The sequence below is a fragment of the Alternaria conjuncta genome (assembly GCF_024043145.1).
Source record: "Alternaria conjuncta strain BMP 0040 chromosome Unknown scaffold_3, whole genome shotgun sequence".
In the NCBI taxonomy this organism is placed as follows: domain Eukaryota; kingdom Fungi; phylum Ascomycota; class Dothideomycetes; order Pleosporales; family Pleosporaceae; genus Alternaria; species Alternaria conjuncta.
This window is the reverse complement of record NW_026250092.1, coordinates 578,723-602,585: the sequence shown is the minus strand read 5'-3', so window position 1 is coordinate 602,585 and position 23,863 is coordinate 578,723. Positions and strand designations below refer to the sequence as shown.

Below are 23,863 nucleotides of genomic sequence, written 5' to 3'. Positions count from 1 at the left end.
TCCGACTAGCGTCAACTGCTGTGGATGCAGGTGCGGTGAAGATCTTATCAGATGGAACTTTGACACCCCACCAGATCTCTGCATCCCCGCCAAAAAAGAGTCGAGCCGCTTTCGGAAGACATTTACGTGAAGAACTACGTCCGCGATTACTTTTCTTTTCCACAGCAGCAAGATGGCAGTCACAGAGCAGGACACCCAAGTTCCTACGCTTCGCAACATCCTCACCTCAGAGTCGGAGCCTCTCGCCCGCCGCTTTCGCGCTCTTTTCTCTCTCAAGCACCTTGCGGGCTTGCAGCCACCCAGCGCGCAGACCGTCCCCGCCATCGAGGCCATTGCCGCCGCGTTCGCATCGCCGTCAGCTCTGTTGAAGCACGAACTCGCCTACTGCCTGGGTCAGTCGGGGCACGATGCTGCCATCGCGCCCTTGAGGGGCGTATTGGAGGATAAAGAGGAGGACTCCATGTGCAGACACGAGGCAGCCGAGGCACTTGGTGCGCTGAGCGACAAGGGCAGTCTTGAGTTGTTAAGGACGTTGAGAGACGACGTCAAAGAGATCGATGTCGTACGGGAGACTTGCGACATTGCTGTGGACCGCATAGAGTGGGACCATGGGCTGCAGAAGGGGCAGGAGAAGTTGAAGAAGAGGTATGCTTTTTTCAATTCCTGTGTATTCTACTTCCTTGCTGACTACTACGCAGCGATTTCACGTCCATCGACCCTGCGCCACCACTACCACAGAGTACGGAGAAGGCATCGATCCCCGAACTTGAAAAGACACTGCTCGACACCTCGTTGCCCTTGTTCCAGCGCTACCGAGCCATGTTCGCCCTGCGCGATCTTTCCTCGCCGCCCGACCTCCCAACTGCCGTTCCGGCCGTACAGGCGCTCGCTCGCGGATTCACAGACCCATCTGCTCTCTTCCGCCACGAAATCGCCTTTGTCTTTGGGCAGCTGTCACATCCCGCATCCATCCCTAGTCTTACAGAAGCGCTCAGTAACACAAAGGAGGCAAGCATGGTCCGACATGAGGCAGCCGAGGCACTTGGAAGCTTGGGCGATGAAGAGGGTGTCGAGGATACTCTGCGTAAATTTTTGAACGACCCAGAGCAGGTGGTGCGCGACAGTGTGGTCGTAGCACTTGACATGGCAGAGTTTGAGAAGAACGGAGAGATGGAGTACGCGATCGTGCCGCAAGCTATTGCAGCTTAGCGCAGCCCAAGGGATTGCATGCATACGGCGTTCGGGGTATCTAGAATTCAAAATGGCCACATAGGTAGAATTTCCGCTTCAGTTGTTGGTATTCCATCTGTAAGATAGCAATTAGCATAAGCTCAGCTCTTGACATGGACGATTGAACGTACTTGTGACCGCAGTCGCACTCGTAGAAGACAGTACTTCCTTCATCTGCGCTTCGCAGTTGTTGTGTGTAGTATCGCACTTCCTCTCTTCCGCATTTCTCGCATGGATGATTGATGACGCTGCTCGTCTGAACGTCCTCTTCGGATATGGTCTGAACCTCGGATCTCTTTGCGCGCAGCGACGACGGGAAAGCGGTGGGCTTCGAAACTGTGACGACAGTCTTGGACGATGTATCTGCGGTCGGTTAAATCTTCTACTCTTCTGCATGCGCAACATAGACGGCGCATACCTTTACATTGCGCTCCGCATGCCGCGCAGGTCAAGATGACATTTTGCTTGCCGGCAGATCCGTCGAGGAGATTTCCGCAGTCGGTGCAAAAGACAAGACTACCAATAGCGGACATGGTGGGTGATTTATCGATTTATCGATTTATCGTCTTGGGGCGGGTGATTGGTGTTGGAGTTGAGGAAAAAAGTTACAGGGAATCGCGACTTCCGCGGCTGCAGCCAAGCTAGGACAGGAATGGCAGGCGGTGAGAACGCGTCTGAATGTCGTGCACCACCACATGCATTCATGCTCCCGGTCGCATCGCATGGTACTTTTACAACAAGTTTGCTACCATCAGTCCACCAGGCAGCGACTGTCCAGCTATCGGAGCATAGCATGCGCGCACACACGATGATATAGCCGCATGTTCAACCCGTCCAATCCAAGTCTACCACCACACTTCGACTGCGCCTGTCCGCAAGTGCTCAACACCACAAGCGGCAATGAATGGCGACTGGCATCATGCCAACGGAGGCGCGCTCCCGTTCAGAAGGCCTCCGCCCACAGTGGATGAGGCCCTGCCGTATTCGCCCTTTACCTCCATCATCCCCTTCTCGCCCGGTGCGTCGCTCTGCTTCACTTGCGCCCTTTGCCCAAGCGCTTGTCTCTCACCTGGCTAATAACCACCAGAAATCATACCCTTCCCAACCGCCGAGCCTCCTACGCCACCCTCTACCCTAAACCCCGAGCAACAAAAAGCCGCGAAGAAGGCTGTCGGAATCTTGAACGCCGAGATCCAAGGCCAGTCCACCGCCCAGCATCTGCATGATACCCTCAACCAGCTTCGCAACCTCCTACTTCGCGATAGGCTGCCAGAGTAGTGGGTCTACGCTCTTGCCGTACCTGGAAGTCTCTTCTAACACCCACAGTCACTTCAAGCCCATGCCGCAACTACCAACCCCTCCGCCGGACAGTCCCCTCAAGAACACCAATGGAGATACTCGCAGCGCTATCTCTGATCTGAGCCCCTTCGCGCGCAGGCTTTACGACCAGACGGATGTGGCATATACGGGTAGGCCTCTTTGTCACCTTCTTCGTGCAACCACTAACAAGGACAGCACCGAATGTCAAAGCACCCGAACAGCCTCGATCAGAGTCGGCACCTTCCCGAAAAGCTGAACCTCCACGACTGCCGCGCCCAGCGCCCACACCGCCCCAGGCCACCTCCAACGGCCATGCCTTCACGCAAAACATAGATTTACCCTTCTCGTCAAGCGCTCTTTCCTCGGCTCCCAGCAGCACACCAGTGCGGCCTCCTGGTCCGGCCGTTATGATAAAGCCAAAAGCGGTTCCACGCGCAGACTACAAGTACATCGACAACATCGAGATTGGAAGCTTGTCACAAAGGAAGGAGGACAACAGAGCCGAGAGCGGCGTTGCAGTCTTGAGACCCCACGAACGAGAGATCGCTGACGGGAAGATTGAGATTCTCAACTCTCTAGTCGCCAGTCTGAGCGAAGACAAAGATGATCTTGACGGCTCACTGCACTTCACCAGAATCCCGACTCCTGACGGCGAGTTCAACGTTCTCAAACCCCGCTCAATGGAGGCTCTTTCAGAGAAGATGTCCGGTGTTGTTAGTCTCGGCCGCTTCAATGCGCTTCCTGTGGACCTTGCCATGGAGATACAATCACTACTACACCCCGCTGTCGTGTGTGCAACTAAGAATGGGCTCTTTCCACAGGATGAGACTACCCCGGAGCTTACCGAGAGCATTACAACAGCCAAGTTCGCGCTCAAGTCATCCAAGCTCCTGCTGGAAACCATGATCGAGGGACGTGACGACTATCGGATGCGACGAGAGGACATTATCGATTCCATTGTTGATCTCACGAAGCTAATTAAGAATGCCTGCATTGTGCCTGTCGTTCAATCTCGGCGGTCTGGGGAAGCTCAAGACCTTTTCACTGCAGCATCGGCTCATAGGTCAGATCTACAGATGGTGCTGCGACTGTGTGGAGCAGTACTTACCCGCTTTGCTACGCTGATGGGCAAATATAATCTGCCGGACCGGGCACTCAATACTTTGGAGTATCTGACGTTGGAACTGCTCGTTGAGCAGAATAGCGAGAACGAGAAGGATTCGGTGTTTAGCATCAAGAAGTTCGAGCATTTCCGCCAGAAAGTTATGGATGTTCTTGCCCAGATTTTCGCTCGATACCCAAGCCAACGACAGTCGATTCTAAATGGCATCCTGGGCAACCTGGAAAAGCTACCCGACAAAAAAGCGAGCGCGAGGCAATTCTTGTCGGCTCGTGAAGTCCCGATTATGACGATATCTGCACTTTTCATGCGATTTGTCCAAGTGGTCGCAACAAATCCCAGCACTCGTCTTGCGTCGCAAGGCGAAGACGCGGCTGTTAGCATGGTTGAAGACGATGTCAGCGATTACGAGCCTGGCCAAGCACCCTCGAAAGCCCCAAAGAGAGGCGCCGGCCGGGCGCCGGCAGCGATTGCTCAAGACTTGACGGTGGAAGCTACCAGCACGGCAATGTATATTGTAACCCAACTGTGCGACAAAGCCTCGAATACTTCCAAATCAGGCGACAAGCCATTCCGCAACCTTCTGGACTTATTCATCGACGATTTCTGTAACGTCCTTGGTTCTCCCCAGTGGCCGGCTGCTGTCATACTTTTGCAGAGCCTCTTGGTTCGTATGGTCAACATACTCAAGGACGACTCAGCAAATAAACACTCTGTGGTCGACAAAGACATGGCACTCACAACAATGGCGAGGATCGGTTGTGGCGTGATTGATTTCAGAGACCAACTCAAGAAGATGAAGCAAAGGCTGGACATTTCGCAGTCGGATTTGTCGTCAAGACTAGATCGTCTTGTGAATGACGCTATGAGTGAAGACGTCAAAGAGAGGGTCAATGATGTGGATCTTCTAGCTTTCGACGGCCCGTACCGCATGGTTCTCGAATCACTGGTCGATTATCTCGATTTACGCCCCTCCCAGGAAGACCCGCATCTGCAGGCAGCGACTGGCTGTCACATCAGCTCGTGGCTGGCAGCTGTCGTCAAGACCTTTCCAACAGTTCCAGAAGGAAATACAGATCACAGGCCGCAAGCAATACAAACTGTTCAGCAATGTCTGGAAAGCATGATTGCAGACCCCAAGTGGCTCGGTCAGAAGTAGTAAGTTTTCCAGCTTGTTCAGGCTCGTTCCCCAGCTGACGGTGCTTGATAGCAAATTCCAATCGGTGTCAGATGATCAGAGCAAACTCGCCGCGGGCGTCATCACTTTACAAAGCCAGGTGTGCAGGTACCTTTCGCAGATCGTCAACTATATGCAGGCATACGCCCGGGACAAGAGCTCTTCGAAGCTTCGGACGAGAGGAACAGCAGGATTGCAACAACTGCTGGACAAAGATCCTCGGGTCATCTCCGAAGGACATGTCATCAACATGATCCCATCGCTTAGAGACAGTTCACCGATGGTCCGAGAGGCGACGCTTTCGCTCCTGTCGAACTGCTTGGCCAAAGAACCATCTCTCGAGCGCCATGTGCTGCCACAAATTCTGGAAATGACTACAGATCCCTCAAACGGCCCCAAGAAGAAGGCCATCAAGCTACTCAAAGAGATCTATCTCCGCTCCACTTCAAATGAGAATAGGCTCAAGATTGCCGCTCCTCTACTCCTCCCTTCGCAGGATAATGAGAGTGCAATTTCCGAGCTGGGTCGCAACGTCCTAGAGGAGATATGGTTGACGGCAGCTAATAACAATGTCAAGACCGATGACAGTATACACAGGCTCAATCGTGCTCAACGAGCAGCCTTCATGGTAGAACTCTTGGACTCTATCGAGCATAGCGCTGTACATTTGGAAGCTTTCGAGAAATTTTTCGCTCATTGTCTGTCACCTGAAGCGAAGGGTCCGGCTTCTAACCGAAAGATTTGCGCACAGCTAGTTGTCGACTTGGTAGACGAAGCCATTGCTCCCGGAAGCGGTACGGATATCAAGTCTCAAGCTCGTGTTATGAACACCCTTAGTGTTTTCGCGAAGATCGAACCGACCCTGTTCACGCTCGACCATCTGCGGCATCTGAAGCTATACATCAAGACCATCGCCACCATGGATGACGTGGCCCTTGTGCGGCCAACGGTCGTTATCTTTCGGCATGTGTTGCCAACACTTCCCCCACTTCAGCATGCTTTCGCAGAAGAAATTCGAGCAAGTCTTCAGCGCAACGTTCCTAAGCTGGCTAAATGTGCATCGATGGGATGGCGTACAAGTAGAGAAACTCTTCTTGACGTCATTCACTGCTTGTGGGCTATCAGCGAGATGCCGGGCATGGATACTGACAAGATTTTTGCCACAATCTGCTCTGTCATATGCAACCTTAGGCCACTTTTGGACTTAACCAAAGAGCAGGCAGCCCAGAAGGCTGATACCATCATGTCCTATCTGATTCTGATTGGTGCTTTTGGTCAAGTTTGCAGCCTGGATCAACAGGTCGAATCGTTCAACAACAAGCTCCGCGCGTCCCTTAACAAGCACGACGGAAAAGAATCTCTGAAGAAGCACCTGGAGCCGATGTTGAACCAGAAGAATCCACCTCCTCCATCTCTATTCCTATTAGACACGGTCCGACCTTTCACCATGCAGATTTGGGAGCCGAAGATTCGCGAGCAAGCCCTGCAGAGTATGGGTGGCATATGCCAGCAGTCGCCAGAGCACTTCATGCGCAGTGAAGTGGAGAAGGTGGTCAAGCTTGTCTTTGTTAACGAAGGAAACGACACCCTGAAGCACATCGCACTGTTATTCTTCAGGCAATTCTTCACTGTCGCTGAGCGGCGCTCGGAAACTGGTGCGCAAATTGCAACCGGCAAAGGAGCTGCTAATGGCTCCGCGCGCTTGGAAACGTCTTTTACGGCTACCGGAAACGACCATGCCACGCTGCATCTGGCGCAGAAGTTCTTAGAATATTTCGTGAAAGCTGCGTTGGAGAACAAAAATGAGTCTGCCGTCGTTGCCACAGATATCATCGCTAGCATCAGTCGCCAAGGTCTTGTTCATCCAAAGGAGTGTGGTGCTGCGCTCGTCGCTCTTGCGACCTCGCCTTGGTCAAGCCTGGCTCGAGTTGCAGCCGACGAACATAGACGCATTCACGAGAAGCAAGAGTCGTATCTGGAAAAGGAGTACATGCAGGCCATCCACATGGCTTTCAAGTATCAACTAAACATGTTCGCTGATCCTCATGGCATGGTCGAAGCTACACACACTCCGAAGCTCGCGAAGTTGTTTGAGGCATTGAAGACGGGCAAGAAAGCCAGTCTCAAAAAGTTCATCAATAACTTTTGCAAACAAGTGGACTTCGACCTTTCAAAGCTGGATATGAGTGGCACTATACCAGAGGCTGTCTTGTACGCGCGCTTCTGTCTGGAGAATCTGGCTTTGCTCGACTTCCCTCACCTGGAAGAGCTTGCTGTGTTCCTTCATGCAGTTGAAGCGATGGTCCTGAACACCACAGGGCCCGCTATAGGGGTTATCATCGCGGATGAACTTCCAAAGCAAGACGCGAATTCAGTGCAAGCTCAGCCTCAAGATATGTTCCAACAACAAATGTTGGAAGCTAGTGGTGCAAACGGATTTCCATCAATGCTACCAGCGCCAATTCCGACAGCACCTCAACCTGCTACTCCAACAATCAACAACGACAGACTTCGTCAGATCACCACAGCTTGTATGATCCTGCAGATGGTGTGGGAAACTCGCACCTTTGTTCGAAAATGCTACTCCATGAAGAGTAACGCGCCCATTCCGCAAAAAGATTACATCAAGCCTGCGCATCGTAACAACCTCGTCACTGGCAAGGAAATTTGGGAACGCTTCGAAACGATCATGCGCGCTCTAGATAGCCGCGAGAGCATGGTGAAACAATGTTATGACTTTGCAGATTTACTGGATGTTGATCGAGAGACCTTCATTGACGCCGAGGGAGACGATGCACTTGCTGCAGGGTATGAGACGCCAACCGAGACTGGCGAAGACGGTACGCCATTCCCTACTAGTGGTCGTGGCAGGAAGAGGAAGAGCAATGTCAGCTTAGGCAACACACCGAAGAAGGCAAGGGGCAGGCCTGCTGGATCCAAGAAGAAGAGGAATTCTCGCACACCGGATGGCGACGGCGACTCAGACTAGCAGCCCTGATCGGACAGCCACCGATTGCCTGCGAGGAAATACATTTGATACGGCGGAACCAATACTCCATCATCTCAACAAGCACATCAGCATCGTCGGCTATGCCACGCGCATCGGACACTTTCTTTTTTAAAAATCATTTCAGCATGCTTTCGGCGTTGAACGGAAAAGGCATATCATTGATACCCACCAGCATATGGTACATGGACAGTGTGTATCTGGCGTTTCTCATTTTGTGGCATCACAAGCTCAATAGCTTGGACGGCGATCTTCAGCATGTCATCATCGAAGCTATCCGAATCTAGAACAATATATTATCAAAAAATCCTATCGGGCTCTCGTGAAACGACCCACATGCGATGAAAGAGATTTCGCGACGATGAAATGACTTTTGTTCTATATGCGATTTTGACATCTTCCCTCTCCCATTACTTCTTGACCCATCCCGTGGCGGTCTTATGTTGTTTTTGTTATGTGTCAATGCATGCGTTTCGCGTGTTGACATCTTGTGAAGTCTTCATTGCGTATCCTCCATTTTTAGCATGCAACAAGCGCTTTTGTCTCCCCGGTGGTGAAGCTATTCCCCACGATATGATTGCCATGTATTTGCTCAACTTCCACGTCCTTTCCACCTCGCCCAGTGGCAGACAAATCTTCGTGTATGTCCCTCTCTTCCTTATCCAGGGTCAACGCATGTGTTGGGCCCGCACGATGCTTTTTATCTTTCGCGTCCATCTCGTCAGAAGACCGAGTAGAACTGGCGTCGCTGCTATACCGCCGTTCTCCCTTCTCCACATCCTTCATGCGCACTACATATGCACTGTGGTCGTCTTCTGATCTTGTAGAAGCACTGCTGAATTCCGCTCCCGGCCCCGCATCCAGAGTAGCCGCGTGTGCTATCACAGAGTCGGCCTCGGGAAACACGTCGGAAGATGGGTAATGCGAGGAGACGGCATCAGCCTCGGTGGAAGCAGATTGAACAGGGCCAGTTGCGAGAGACTGCAAGCGCGACTTCGAGCCATTGAGAGATGTTTCCGGAAACGACAGTGGTGGATGCGATTGAAGGCTTTGAAGGCGAAGCGCGCCGCTAGACGCTTCTTCTCGGATTTGTTTGCGCTCGTGGTAGGTAAGACCAGGTAAGAAGTCTGAGACGTCGATTACGCGGACATCTGTTGGTCCTCCCTGTGGTGTTTGTTAGCGGCGCGTGTAGGGGGGAAAAGCTGACTGTGGTACGTACGATGTCCATACTGTCTAGATTGGGCTTTTGCTCGCGTTTATCGCAAAGTACTGTCCGTTTTAGTCTTAAAATGACGCGATTGAATGCCATTGTGTGAGTTCGAGGACGCGTCCTATGGTGGGCTTCGGAGACGTGTGATTTGGTGCGCGATATCTCGTTGGAAATCGAAAGGAATATGGTACATGCAGCGATCTTACAAAGACAGCGGCGTTTGAAACGATTGGGTGAGAAAAGAGTTTACAGTAACGCGACAGAGGCCAGAAAATGGTCCAAAAGCGGCAGGATCGCGAAATCTAGTTCGCGTAGGAAGATGCTCGATAGATGCTAGTAGGTAATTACTAAATACGCGCGAGCGAAGGACTGAGAGTGTGGCACCAAGTCTGCCTTCTTCAGGCGTTGTCGTGGCGCTGGGCTATCCCTTACGAATTCGCCCTCATTGTTTCGATGCTGACATTCCTTTGCTTTCGTTGAGGATGTAACAGCGGGAGTGGGCGCCGCGGGATGCAAGGAGCTGGGCGAGCTTGGTAGCTAGTGCGTCTCAAACACGTGAACAAAGAACGAATCTGTGAATTGTAAGCAGAAAGCCTTACGGCGAGAAGCGTCGCATTTGGGAAACGAGACTAGTGGGACTGCGATCATGAAGCTGGTTATTAGTATTAGGCTTGCGAGTGCTGTACAGTTTTGCGAACTCTACACCACTATTTGCTCGAGGTGGATAACGTCTTTGAGGCCAACAATTTCCACTTGTTAGTAGATGTTCATTTCTACACGACGTTTCATAGCACTAAATAGGCGCTAGTGGGCACCCGAACATCTGTGGCATTCGACACTAACCCGAGAGGCGTGTTCATACGATCGGATGCGATATGTGCTAACAGCAATCTAGCAGCATCAAGGGGTACTTTAGTAAACCCGGTGTTACTGAAATTGGGGTCGACACTGTTACACATGTTCAAGGATTACCGACGGCGTGTGAACTGAAGTTGAGCAGTCTTCATTGTGCAGGATCTTTCTGGTCTGTGCTAGAATACCATTGATCGTCTCTCGCAAGGAGATCAAGCCCTCAATATGTTGACTTATCCGTGTCAAGTCATCTATTTCGGGTAGTCCTTGACGTGGTAGCTCTTGAGCTTGACGAACTGATCGAAGCCGAACTTGCTCAGCGTCTGGCCTCGCCCAGAGTCCTTCCACCCAACCCACGCCAGATCCTGAGTCGGTTAGTAAAGTGTCGTGTGTAGTCCTAGAATAACTTACTGGTGCGGGGTAGTCGCATCGGTTTACGAAGACTGTGCCAGCCTCGACGTCATCGGCAAGCTCATGACCCTTGTTCACATCTTTGGTCCATATGCTAGCCGTCAGTCCGAATTGGCTGTCGTTCATCAATTTGATTGCTTCTGCGTCATTCGAGACCTTCATGACCGGGATGACAGGACCGAAAGTTTCCTCTGTCATTACGGTCATGTCATGCGTGACATTCGTCAAGAGTGTCGGAGCCACATAGTTGCCATCTGCAGGTGGGTTCTTGAAACTGGCGTTGTCTGGGGTAGCGTCCTTGGCACCCTTCTCCAGAGCATCCTTGACGTGCGACTGGATAGTCTCTGCTGATCGCTTTGAGACTACTGGGCCAACATGTGTGCTCTTGTCGAATGGATCGCCAAGTTTGTATCCGCTGAGTACATCTTGAAGCGCTGATACAAATTCATCATGTATCTTTTCATCGACATATACCCTCTCAACACTGCAGCAACTCTGGCCAGAGTTGAAGACAGCGCCGTCTACAAGTTCTTCCGCGGCCCATTTGACGTCAACATCGGAGCGTACATATGCAGGATCTTTGCCTCCAAGCTCAAGACCCACTCGTAGCGGTACGCGGTCATTTGCAGCCTGCTGGACCGCAAGACCATTGGCCACCGATCCAGTGAAGCAAACCAGCTGGATCTTGGGCGAGCGCGCAATCGATTCAATCTGGACGATGGAGCCGCTGTGGAAGATTTGAAGCACACCATCAGGCAATCCGGCTTCCTTGAAGATGTCCTGGATCTGCTCGGCACTGGTAGGCGTTTGTGGAGATGGCTTCAGGATGACCGAGTTGCCGGCGAGCAGGGCAGGTACTAGCGAGTTGATGAGGGTCAGATACGGGTACTGCAGGTAAGTCAGCATGTGCCGACCAAAAATAGCTTATGGCCTGCACGCACGTTCCATGGAAACAAGATCAAGACGGGCCCAAGCGGGACTTTCTTGATGTAGCGCTTGAAACCTTTCTCCGCCTCGCCTGGAGTATCTTGAAGTGTCTCGTCACTAATCTTTAGTAGATATTCGCCGCGCATCACCGCTGTAGTAACTTCTTTGGCAGTGTACGCGATAGGACGGCCCATCTGCTCAGTGATCTCCTTGCCCAGCACATCCTGGCGGTCGTTGAGCAATTTCAGAGCTTTCTTGACAATCTCTTTCCTTTCAGCGAGCGATGTGCGTCGATAGGACTCGAACGCAGTGGCGGCTGTTTCAGGCAAAGATTGGAGGTCTGCATCTGAAAGGCCATTGCGCGTGACAACTGGCTTGTTCGTAATGGGAGAGATGGTCGTGATCTTCTCCAGCGACATGATGGCGTGTGTCTGGTATGTAGTTTATTTGGATAAATTGAGATGGAGACGCACGGCGTGTCGATTCAGTGGCGTCTTGGGAGCAGTTAATTTTGAGTTGAGGCTTTGCCCGCAGTCGCATCGGAGATGACGTATGATAGCGCTAACGCTAGCCCGTGCACGTCCCATCATAGTGGAGGCCTCTCATGGCTTCACGCCGAATAACGGACTTGGTTGTCCGCTATCGACAAACACCATGGCATGCTCTCCAGAAACTCAACTTGAACATACAACATCATTATGAAGCATGCTCGACGCGCGAGATGCACGAAAGACGCGTCGAACAACATTAATTCGTCGCGTTGGTCGCCAGCATCGACGCGCCGACGCTCTCCACGCAAGCCTGGTAATATTCAATCGCACGTGGACCTCCTATCTTGTGCAATCGGGTGTGTTCATAGCTACAGTCGAAATACTGGAGTGCAGATAGTGCAAATTCGGGCCTTTTCTGATCACCTTAGTAGTAGTAGCCGATGTGTACGGAAGCGACCAGGCAACGCCGTGTGCCGTTCAATACAGTGCAATCATATTCGATGGCCGCCGCGCCCTTATTACTTGAAGAGAACAGCATATTGGTGCGGCGTCGCCGATTCGCTAACATTGCCAAATTGTGAGAGTGCCACCCGCGCAGTGTGGAGATAAGAGCTACAAGACTTCGGCAGGTGTACCGGCGGTAACCTCTCGCTGGAGGCAAGGTCTACAGAGCCGGTCCCGCACCCACCACGTAACGTCCCGAGCGACTTGTAAGACTGTGGCACCTAGGTATGCTGCCCTTCCGGGCCAGGGATGCCGTCACTTGCGCCTTCACGACTCATCTTGACTAATTACCTCCGCCTTCCATCTTTCATCATTCTACTGTGGTCAGACCTTCGCAGGAGAAAGCAGCCGGGGAGATGTAAGAGAAGAGCCACCTCCCCATCCCAGTTCTGGTAAACAGCACATCTGCTCGACAGAGTTCACCCTAAAGGCCCATGCAAGTGACACGAGGTTCCATTCCGTATCGAAAGTTGAACTGATACTGGGAGTGTCCTGACCGTTCTGGGCTCGCCGGCAGTGGTGGCGAGTTTGGCTCCAATTTTGAGCGTCAGCATGGACTGCAGAAGATCATAGGTCGTACATGGTTCTACTAACGGTGCGTAGCTTGGCGGCATGGCCGGCCCTCGCTTGCGCTCATCAATCAACTCCACGCGTTGCATGCGGCGGCGGCGTCAAGAGCTGCGCATGCAATATCTAGATGTCACCAAAGCCAGCCCAATTCGGAGCTGGGGAGCCGTCGTGCCTTGCGTATCTACCCTTCCTGCTCCAGACTGCATGTATATGGCGGCCTACAGGAACGAGGGTATTGAGCTCAGGCTGGACAGTCCCTTACAGATTATCGTCCAGTGACTCGGTCTTGGGGCACAGACTTACAGTGGGGAACATGATAGGGCTCTCCACTCTTCCCTGTAACTTGCCAACCTACGCCCCTCCAGATGATCCGCGGATGTCGATCCGGACTTTCGATGAGAAGGCTGTCAGCACGAAGATCTGGACTTTGTTGAGTCACTTCTAGGTTGCCACTATCCAAGCCACCTGGACCCTTCTTCCGCCCTGAATGTCAAAGCGACAGCGAAAACACGATCCGACGAAGTACACGGTGCCGGCAATACTAACGTTGACTGACAGTGTCTAACACGAAGTCGACAATATAGCTCAGTCGAAGTTTGCGACTTTCAATCCACTAATATGCACTGCCTTCATGACCGTCTGTAACAACTTGGCCTTTTGATCACTGTCGAGCCTTGGCCCTTCAATCTGTCCCTGGAGTTACAGGACTGCTGGAAACAGTATTTAAATGATCCGATACAGTTGCTCCAGATCTTTGTAGATACAGACTGGGCGCCGGACCGGTTTCCTCACACCAGGCGGGTACGCGACACTTATAACGGTTTGTCATAAGACCCACAGCATACCACCTGGTAGACGCGATGAGCTCAGTACACCGTAAATCATCGGGGCTGATCACCTGACCTTCATTAATATTATGGAAATGAGCAGGCATATTTCGATCGGTAGTTGATGAGCTGTCAAACTCTTGTTCTGCTGAGCCCCAAGTATGGTACCATTTCCTGGCTATTAGTGGGCGGAAGAAGCTTTGTGAAAGACGGTCGTCCGATATTGCTTGGCTGTACATGCGAATTGCCTCATCTTCGGTGGCTGATCTGGTATTTCGAAACGTTAAAGAGACTACAGCAATCATGGTGAAAGTCCCCTGAGCTATTCTAGTTGCTACATGCAGACTCACTAGGTTCCGGATCCGACCTAGTAACGAGAACCTTGATTTCGACTTAGACCTTGACTGAAAGAGCTTACTTCGTCCAGGATGAATGCAGGCCAAGTCTTCAATAAAACGCTTCTAAGCCACCATGAAGAGCGGCACATATTTGGAATGCGGAGCGATCCGCTGGCTCCGTAGCGTTGTAGAGCAGATAGGGGATGCCTAATCAGCAAGCGTTGTCGCCCAGTGACGATTGTGGAGATCTTTCAGCTGGATGTTGACCACGAGACACCGTACAGGCAGTTGTGGGTGAGCTAGTCAGGTTCAACGCAGTCTCGCTGTAGCAGAACGCCCTCGTTACCAAACTATGGACACCCGCTCTAGCTAACAACTAGGGCGGAGTAGGCCGTACCGTGGGAGCAATCGGCGTATAGCACACGTTTTTAGCATCGCTGGCGCCACTCGCTTCGGAGAGCCGTTGTACATGCCAGGTAATTCCGCGCGTAATGTTATAAGACAACGTGTTATAGACGAGAAAATTGTGCACACCAGGTCGACTCCAGCTTTGTCTTGGCAGGTGTATATCTGCGTGCTGCAGGTGGTAAACCTGGCTCGTTCATGTTTATGAAGAGATACATAATATGCATTGCCGAAGTCAATGAGGATAGACTGTCATGCGAAGGCTGTCTGGGTATCCAGCGCCGACGTAAGCTAACTTTCTGCGTGACGATTTAGTCATCAATTCTCTCGTCAGAGCTGGAAAGTGGGACCTGGAAAATATAACGTTTCAAGCGTCTGAAGTGCATCTCCGCGTTCTCTGATTTTGCGTAATTCACGTCTCCCCATGGCGACAGGTTTATGAAAGGAGGGAAGGTGATCAGCGCAGGCCCCAACAGATTTCGGATTATTCGCTGGGGTGCAGATGACCGGCAGGACAGCGGGTAGCGCTGGATGTCAGGATGCATCGCGAGCCAGGGGACGCGTATTGGGGCTGCGACTAGGAAATGGCTGTCCCGCGATGGTCGCGTAGAAGGGAGTCTAGGCGATGGAGACTGCCAGGTCCCGTGCTGTCAGCGGCTCGCCTGCTAACGCACTGCTGCACGGGCGGCGGTCGCCAATCATGGCCCTGGCACCCTGTTCTGATCGCTCAGCAACGGGAAACGGGCGAAGGTGTGGTAGCAGGTGGGTCCTGGGCACGGGCAGGTACCCCAAGGTACTTGTTGAGCCGGCATCGGTACGCCGCCTTTCTTAACACGACGCCATATAGGGTCGGGATGGCACCGATCAACCAATATGGTTTTTGATTACGAGTCTAACCTGCGGCGATGCCTCTGGGATGTAGCCGTAAAAGTCCGCGGCAACGAAGATCCAGCGGCGTTCGTGGACTGTGCTCAACGTGGAATGTTGGTGTGCAGCGAAACCCTGGCCGCGCAGGGGTGAATTGCTCGAACTAGAGATGGAGGAACGGAAGGCGAGTTAGACTCGAAGGCGCACGCACCCACGAACATGCGTGCCCTGTTGCCCATCTCGTTTGCAGCATGTGGCCAGAGACGTCTCTAACGCGCGATGCAGCTGGTCCCGGAGAAAGGACCTGGCTGTCCATGCCGATTCGGTATCCTCACCCTGCACCTCAGGCACTGGACAGTTCTGTGTTATAGCCCACTGCGTCCACTAAGGTTGAGCTTTGAGGCCGAGACAGTACCTAACAACCGAGTGCTATATGGTACCCCAGGCGCACAGCAGTGGTCAAAAGACGGCCTTTGGGCAACTGACCTGCATATCTTTTTGACGTCCCTCGACGACATAACCTTGGAATTCCAGCCCTGTGCTGACTTCTCTCAGCCTTGTTGCCAGCTCTTCGCCCTTCGCCACCCCTTGGACAATCTGAACACCGACTTTACCGTCACTTCCTGCGTAACTGACACTTCCCGATCTATCCTCGAGTGGTGGAATTGTAGTGGAGACGGACGCTAGAACGCAGTTATGCTTTCCACGAATCTCCATCAATACCCCTCGGCGTTCAGCCACCTCCCCGCGCCGAACATGGTCGAACATCAACATCATCATCTCGCTGCCCAGCACATGGGGCAGTCACCACTCGACAACCTCGCGCACACATCACAATACGCAGCCCTACAATTTCATCAGAACCGGCATGTGCTGCCAAACGGAAAGGGACTTGTCAAGCCTCATCGGTTACCGTACGCCAGTGGTCCTATAGCGCCTCGACACCAGCGAGAGATGCTCCATGAGCGGTCGGGACGAGGTAACTCAACGTCTGGACCAGTGCGACGCAGGATCAGCCGAGCCTGTGATCAGTGTAACCAGTTGCGAACGAAGTGCGATGGTAGACAATCTGTAGGTCCTTTCCCAGGCTCTGGATTTCTAAATCAATATGCTAACGGTATGAGTAGTGTGCGCATTGCATAGGTACGTTTTGATGTTATTGAGAGCTCGGCAACGGATGAACCGAGATGAGAACCATCTGCTTAGGCGACCAAAAGTTACTTTTGTAGCGTCTGCTAGAGGCTCTTAGCTACGGGGCTAAAACTGCCGTTCGCTTTCCATCACCCATGTACTACCCCTCTGACAGCTTGGCTAACACAGTGTCAGAATTTGGATTGACGTGCGAGTACATACGTGAGCGCAAGAAACGCGGAAAGGCATCGCGGAAGGATCTTGCCCAACAGCAGGCTGCGACCGCCGCAGGAGGCACTGGTGCGCCGAAGTCAGAGGATTCCAGCACCCCGCAATCGTCGGAGAAAGCTACCGAGTCTGTTCACGGCAATAGTCCCAAGCTTCCTGAAGGCCAACGATCTCTGCCCGAGCTACCTGGTCGATCGGCCAGTATTGCGACAACACGACCCGAGATGGATACCGCGTCGATGTATCAGAACAGGACGATGAGCATGGGTGCAATCGACACTATGCCAGAATCTGATATGCACCATCAAATGACCGAGAGCATGCAATCCATGCACCCCATGCAGCCGCCCCGATTACAGACTCAAGGGCTGTCTATGCACAACCCCATGCCCGAGTACACGTCGATGGAGGAGTACCACCAGAGCCTTACCTATCAGTCACCACTCCAAATGATGCAGCCTGGAATGCAGCCCGTTGTACCTTCGCACGGCCATGGGATGGAGTACTCTGATAGCCCCTACAGTATGATGAGCCCACAAAGCGCACATACACAAGCACCCACGAATACCTTCAGGATGCCCGAAGAGGCATCCAACATGGGTTACATGCCTCGATCACCAGTTGATGGATCGCCTGGTTGGATGCTGCCTTCACCTTCTACAACGATGTACTCTGGCGCACAACATCAGAATCCCTCTCAGCAGTTGAGATACCCTGTTCTGCAGCCGTTAGTACCACATCTCGCAAATGTCATGCCGATTTCACTAGCTTGCGACTTACTAGAGCTCTATTTCCAGAGTTCATCAACTGCGTTTATGCAACCAGTCTCCCCTTACGTACTAGGCTACGTCTTCCGAAAGCGCTCTTTCCTCCGCACCAACAACCCCCGCGTGTGCAGTCCAGCACTGCTGGCAAGTATGCTCTGGATTGGCTGCTTGACAAGCGAATCTCCATATCTTTCCTCATCGCCATCTGCGCGGAGCCAATTATCGGAGAAACTCATCAACCTAACCATCAGTCTCTTGAAGCCTCTTGTGCATCAACATCCAGGTGGTTCCGATGCCAGTCCGACGGCTTTCAACGGCGTCGGGCCGATCAATGGTGTCACCATGGGTGGTTTTGGTATGCCCGCACAAGATTCCGACATAGGTTTGCGTAAGTTACCAACCCATGTTCAGTTTTGCGTAGTTTCCTTCACTAACACGACTACAAACAGCGGGAGCACCAGGAGGCCTTGACGACGTAGCAACCTACATGCACTTGGCCATAGTGATCTCGGCCAGCGAGTACAAGGCTGCATCACTCCGCTGGTGGAACGCCGCCTGGTCACTGGCTAGGGAGCTTAAACTTGGCAAGGAAGTGCCTGTGACACCGCCTCCCGAGCCGAATGACGAAGATGCACCTGGAGACCTTGATGCGGAACACATGGGCGCAGGATACCCAACCAGTCAACACACATCCATGGACTTCACAGAAGAGCAAAGAGAAGAGCGCAGACGTATATGGTGGCTGCTGTTCACTGTTGATCGGTAAGCCATCCGATCTTTGTCAACCGTGACACTCGCAGCATGGCAATGCTCGACTTCTGCCGACGTTCTTGCGCATCCATCAGATCTGCCCTCCAACACACGCTGATCGCTCAACAGCCACCTAGCGTTATGCTATAACCGACCGTTGTCTTTATTAGACGTCGAATGTTCGGGCCTGCTGCAGCCACTTGACGATAACGTATGGCAATCTGGCGAATTCTTCGAGGACTCCGCTCAATCGTTTTCAGATTCCACACTTCATCGACGATCTCGAGGGCCTGCCTTTGAGTGCACCGGACACTCCATTTTCGGATTTTTCCTTCCTTTGATGACCATCCTTGGGGAGATTACCGATCTATATCATGCGCGCAACCACCCTCGTTTTGGGACGAAGACCGACTGGGATCACCACGCGCTCGAGATCAGTCAACAGCTGGTGGTATATGGGCAGTCACTCCAAGAGCTACGAAATCGCGCAGTGAACGAGGCCAACGCTGAACGCGAACCATCACACCCCGACACACCATCCGGGCGGTCTGTCAACTCTACTATGTCCAGGGCGCAAGAGTCATTGATGCATGCTAAGATTGTGGAGGCGTATGGTACGCATCTCATGCACACGCTTCACATTCTGCTCAATGGTAAATGGGATCCTATCTCGCTACTTGATGACAACGACCTCTGGATATCTTCGCAAAGTTTCGTCGATGCAACCGGTCATGCGGTATCAGCCGCCGAAGCATTGAATGAGATTCTGGAATACGATCCGGACCTAAGCTTCATGCCGTTTTTCTTCGGCATCTACCTCCTGCAAGGGAGTTTCCTGCTACTGCTCATAGCCGACAAGCTGCAAGGAGATGCAAGTCCGAACATCGTGCGAGCATGCGAAGTGATAGTCCGCGCGCATGAAGCATGCATCGTCACCCTCAATACCGAATATCAGGTAAGTGGCGCTACCAGCCCGTCATTCTTACCTCAACCTTTGCCGGCCCCACCGCTCTGCCAAGATCAGTAATCATGCTAACACCTCACAGCGAAATTTCCGCAAAGTCATGCGTTCTGCTTTGCAGCAAGTGCGCGGCCGCGGCATGGACGAACACGCCCAACTTGCGCAACAGCGTCGGCGCGAAATGTTGAGTCTCTATCGTTGGAGCGGCGACGGCACAGGGCTCGCACTCTGAGCCGCGTTTGAGCCTCGCTTGGCCGACCCTTGTCATCCCGGAACCATAACACCGCCTTTCGCAACAGTACAACAATTCACGCCCTGTTACCTCCCTAAGGGGAGGTCAGGATTCCTTTCGCTCGGCTGCGACTCGTTGTACATTTGGAATCATTTTGGGCCGCCACTTGGCTCACCTTTCGTACATTACTAGCATTACCCTATACCCTGACATCACTATGTTTTCCGTCTTGTCGATGTTACTTTCCTTTGCTCCGGCGCGGGCCAGTGGCTATGTGGCTGCCGCCTAGCTTCATCAGGGCTGATGCCCACGATTAGTGCGATGTACGATTTCACGTATACTGGTTTTCGGCGTTATACCATAATGTGTTTGCCCCTTGAGATATTGGTGTGCGGACTGGCGGCGCGATCGTTGCGAGGGCGTTCTGGTACCAAACTTTATGCACGCCATCCTGGTGCACATGTTTCCTCAAGTATTGTGCGTCATATTTCGAAAAGCGCAAAGTCCTTCGCGTGTTTTTGTCTGTAGCGTCGGGTACAATTACTCCGAGACATGATATCGCCCTGTACATGTACGGAAGTTCCCTTCGTCTCCTTACTTCGGTTCTAGTACACAGTGGAGAATAGTGGGTAGTCAATAAGTTAGCGCAATAGCTACGCCTCGCGTATACACGCAACTAAACAATCCTGACTTAACAGCCCTTTACCAACTTACAGGCCAAATAGAGCCACCTAGGAGATCACACAAGTACAGAGCAAGCCCTGTGCCGTGCCAACAGCGAGTCAGTGGAATCGCTACTATGATCGCTTGTTCTGGTCACTGTGTAGGGCCAACCACATATTGAATACATTGTCTCATGATGCTATAGCCAGGTTCGATGTTTCAAAAGTACACCCCTGCGTTCCGCGAGCGCCAAGCTTCCTCTGCAGGGCTTTCGACTGGATCAAGGACCTGAACACGACTAGATACTGCTTCGAGCATGACACCTACGCTAGTTAGAATTGGAAGTGGAGGAGTTGAATCATGGCCATGGAGGTTGGTGGGCTGCACGTGTTGTTGTGCTGACTACCGTGCCACCCAAAGCCTATTGGCCAGTCAAGGTAGAATGTGATGCCATGGCTGCGTGGCGATACTCTGGGACAAGAGTGTTTGGCTGCCAGCGCTTCAACTGAGTATACCAAACATAGGTGACCCTGGTCAGGTCAAGGATTTGCAGAAAGTTGTGCGAGACCACATGTGGTACCTGGCGAGCGATGCCGGTACTTGGGCACCCAATGCGTTCTTGCCCTCCCGCTACCAAACCTTAGCTTTGCCATGCGGCCCTTCCTCGTCTTAGTATACCAGCGTTCGGCTTCCCGGTCCACGACCCTACCCGGTGGAACGTCAATAATTTCCGGCACGAGGGCGTGTCTTTACCAGTACCAAAGATCTATCGCATGCACGTTCAAAGCCCTAGTTAGAACAACGACAGAAAGTTCGCCAGCTGCGAAGTATGGGAACGCTGCTGCAGACTGGTAAGACATGAGACTATTCAGGATATCAACGCGATTGGATAGGAATAAGTCACTTCCCTCGCAGGCAAGTGTCACTAAGGCAGAGGGTGCGGAGAGCATACACCGAAGCTACATTAAGGTATGCAAGGAGTATTGCCCTGATATGCACCCCAGATCTGTTGAGCTGTGTTGGAACGCGTTGTTGGTCAAAATTGTCTAGGGAGCCTGGAACTCGCCGGGTCAGTGACCGCCTGCATCTCCCGAAACGCCCTGCTGCTTGAGCCCATGTAAGCAAACGCCCATCTTATGTAGACCGGAGAAGGGCATCGAACTCTGGAATAAGATGATCGGCTACAGTACAGTCAGATGCCCGGCTTGGGCTCGTGAGCCGATGCGATAGTCACAGCTGATGAAAAGATCTTGTAGCGTGGGGAGCACATTAACAGTAGTGGGTTGTGAAGACGTAATTCACCATCATCAGCATGCTAATATTTGTGCAAGTGGTGGTGTGAACAAGATTGTCCAAGCCGCCTTAACACCTCAACTAAGAAGTTGTGAATGCCCTCAACTCTACGATTCCAAAACGAGAGTCATATGACATGCACGCTGCAAGCCCCCTTCATTACAGGTAGACCTCAGCGCCGGAGCCCCTCCCTACTCTCCGCTACATCTGTGCATGACCCAGTACAAAGGAACAGCAAATCCAGGGCATAAGGAGACAAATCACGGTGACACTGCAGTCCTTCACGGTAGTGCTGCGTGTAATACCGAATCAATTTGGCCACCCCATCTCCACGTCTGCACCATGTGGCTAGGGCGAGCGCCACCTTCTCAACGTGCTTCTCCACACTTTAGGGCTTCTATGGAAGCTGCGACATATTGAGGGGCTCATCTAAAGATATGAACAGAAAGGAGAACGTCTACGAAGGGCAGAAAGACCCCACACGCCGCACTGTGCACTACCGTACGAGTTCGCATGCGGAGAATACTGAGACAATGTCAAAGCGCATGGTACGCGCCCTGCGGGCCATGGGGGCTGCGTCTGCCGCGTGGTGACGTTGGACAATCAACGTGGATACCCAAAGTTCGGAATGCGGTGAGCAAGCAATGGCTCACTGGCTACTCGGTGTTCAAAGAGTCAGCCACGATCCGGAATTGCGGCCTGCTCTGAGAGAACGGGTCATTCTCTGACAGATCGTCGCGAGCCGTTGCGGCAACGGGCAACTGGAACCGGTTTTTGGATGTCAGGACCTCGAGTCTGCTATGGCCCTTGGAGCTATCCTAGTATGTTCTTGGCGTGCGCTCTTGGGCGATGTCGGCTGGCGAAGTGGTTCGGACATGCACGCTCTAGGTCGGTCAGATGGCGTGCGGCTGGCGTGAGGCTTGCAGGCGCTGCGCCAAATCCGTGCTGTTCTGTCTTTGAGAGATTACTGAGCTCCGTCGACCCTGACCGGAATGAGACGACATGCGATGGTGGCTAAGATCGAACCACGCGGTGGAGTACGAGACGCACGCGATGGCAACGTAGAGCGCTTCACAGCTCGCCACAAGTAGAAGCGACCGACACGATCGACGCTTCAGGATGTGGGGAACGTGGTAGGTAGGGGTTGCAGCAGCTCGGGCACATGGGTACCCCTTCACTGGTTGCAGCTCGGTTGTACCCACAAGTACTCCTCGACGCTTGCGTGCTTCGCTGCCATTTGTTTAGATCTCGGTAATCAACGGGCAGGGATGACCATTAAGGCAATGGCAAGGATGTGAACAGTGGACGGGCGACCGTTTTGGCTGCCGTCAGCTTTTAGCCTGATAGCGGGTCGACTTGGTCTTGGTACATGAAGCGGGCGTCAGCCACATGGATATATTGACCTATGGTATAGATGCCTTGCCAGGTCGAACAGATTCGATCCCAGACCCTAGCATGGCGTAACGTTGAGGTAAGCGACGTCAAAGTTACTGCGAATGACCGATGAAGGTCTTGGCTATGTGGAGGGTCGTCCCGAGGAAGGCTGCTTACAGACAGCATGCCGTAAGAAGGAGCGTCACAACGGTGTAACCGCACTTTGGCGAGAAGCAGGGCACGCCGCAACCCTTCACAAGGTTATTGATCTTCACGTGTCAGCCTCACGCTGGGACTCTGTCTGAAGGAGTCATAATCCGTGTCGAGAGTTCGAGACCCACATGCCGTTGCGTTCGGCGTCACCGGAGCTAGGTTCGCTGCATCTTGATAGGATTCAACCCAAGAGTCCGTCTCGACGTTTTTGCCAGTCAAAGCTCCGAACCAGTCTCGTAGCCCGCAATGACAAGACCAGATCACGCAGTCATTCTGTTAGCACATCGAGTGCTGGAGGCCGGTTCCAAAAGCAGTTACCAAGGCTGCGTTGGCAGAAGGCGAAAGCCGTTTCAGGTCAAGCGACTGCGTGCATGCAGTTCAAGACTACTAACTATTTGTAAATGCACGAGGAGAACAGCGGCACGGCCCTAGCACCTGCAGAAAGCTCCTCTTTCCGAAATACTGGACGGCTGGTAGTTGTCGCTAATGCGAAGTAGACGCCAACAATCACCCGATGTCGTCTTTTATTGACGAAAATATTTTTATAACCAATCATCACCTCCAGAGCCAATAATTGGGTTGATAATGGTTGCATGGCTTTGGCCTGGAGCTCTCGGAACCGGGAGCCACATCTGGACTTCCGACCGGCCATGCTCGACTAGACCGGAGCTGCTGTAGATGCGCGGGATCGCGATGCAAGCGTTGTGTATACTTACGCGACATCGCAAAGTTCGCTTTGCGCGTCTCCTCAATGGAACTTCCCGTCTATAGGCCAAAGGTTCTTGTTCACGTGCTGCGTCCTAGTTATCATACCGAGATAGTTGTGAAAAGGGAATCAGTGTTGAAAGATCGACAAGTAGTTCGGGATTGTACCCTGTGCTGAACGGCATCCTAGCAGCATCGGGAGCTCACCCGCCCGGCCAGCAGCGGGCGGCAAGGCATAAGCCGAGCGCCTTAATGCGATTGTCTCGAACGCAAGATCCAGCCCCAAATCG

General features: G+C 52.6%; 6 protein-coding genes across 6 annotated transcripts; 3 read left to right on the top strand and 3 right to left on the bottom strand.

Moving 5' to 3' along the window:
- Window positions 1-172: 172 nt before the first annotated feature.
- LIA1 (deoxyhypusine hydroxylase) lies at window positions 173-1,209 on the top strand (the record flags this gene model as incomplete). The annotated part of the gene is made up of 2 exons (XM_051466454.1): window positions 173-645; window positions 699-1,209. 2 exons carry the CDS (start codon window positions 173-175, stop codon window positions 1,207-1,209), a joined length of 984 nt encoding a protein of 327 aa, XP_051329309.1.
- Window positions 1,210-1,287: 78 nt separating this feature from the next.
- J4E85_002173 (uncharacterized protein) lies at window positions 1,288-1,763 on the bottom strand (the record flags this gene model as incomplete). The annotated part of the gene is made up of 3 exons (XM_051466453.1): window positions 1,288-1,306; window positions 1,362-1,593; window positions 1,649-1,763. 3 exons carry the CDS (start codon window positions 1,761-1,763, stop codon window positions 1,288-1,290), a joined length of 366 nt encoding a protein of 121 aa, XP_051329308.1.
- A 367-nt stretch (window positions 1,764-2,130) lies between these two features.
- On the top strand, window positions 2,131-7,836 carry J4E85_002172 (uncharacterized protein; the record flags this gene model as incomplete). The annotated part of the gene is made up of 5 exons (XM_051466452.1): window positions 2,131-2,248; window positions 2,318-2,507; window positions 2,557-2,699; window positions 2,746-4,828; window positions 4,881-7,836. 5 exons carry the CDS (start codon window positions 2,131-2,133, stop codon window positions 7,834-7,836), a joined length of 5,490 nt encoding a protein of 1,829 aa, XP_051329307.1.
- A 537-nt stretch (window positions 7,837-8,373) lies between these two features.
- J4E85_002171 (uncharacterized protein) lies at window positions 8,374-9,163 on the bottom strand (the record flags this gene model as incomplete). The annotated part of the gene is made up of 2 exons (XM_051466451.1): window positions 8,374-9,018; window positions 9,074-9,163. The coding sequence occupies 2 exons, from the start codon at window positions 9,161-9,163 to the stop codon at window positions 8,374-8,376; spliced, it is 735 nt and encodes a 244-aa protein (XP_051329306.1).
- Window positions 9,164-10,167: 1,004 nt separating this feature from the next.
- Window positions 10,168-11,673, bottom strand: J4E85_002170 (uncharacterized protein; the record flags this gene model as incomplete). The annotated part of the gene is made up of 3 exons (XM_051466450.1): window positions 10,168-10,281; window positions 10,328-11,215; window positions 11,269-11,673. The coding sequence occupies 3 exons, from the start codon at window positions 11,671-11,673 to the stop codon at window positions 10,168-10,170; spliced, it is 1,407 nt and encodes a 468-aa protein (XP_051329305.1).
- A 4,869-nt stretch (window positions 11,674-16,542) lies between these two features.
- On the top strand, window positions 16,543-19,325 carry J4E85_002169 (uncharacterized protein; the record flags this gene model as incomplete). The annotated part of the gene is made up of 4 exons (XM_051466449.1): window positions 16,543-17,770; window positions 17,832-18,144; window positions 18,262-19,087; window positions 19,179-19,325. The coding sequence occupies 4 exons, from the start codon at window positions 16,543-16,545 to the stop codon at window positions 19,323-19,325; spliced, it is 2,514 nt and encodes an 837-aa protein (XP_051329304.1).
- Between the last annotated feature and the right edge of the window lie 4,538 nt (window positions 19,326-23,863).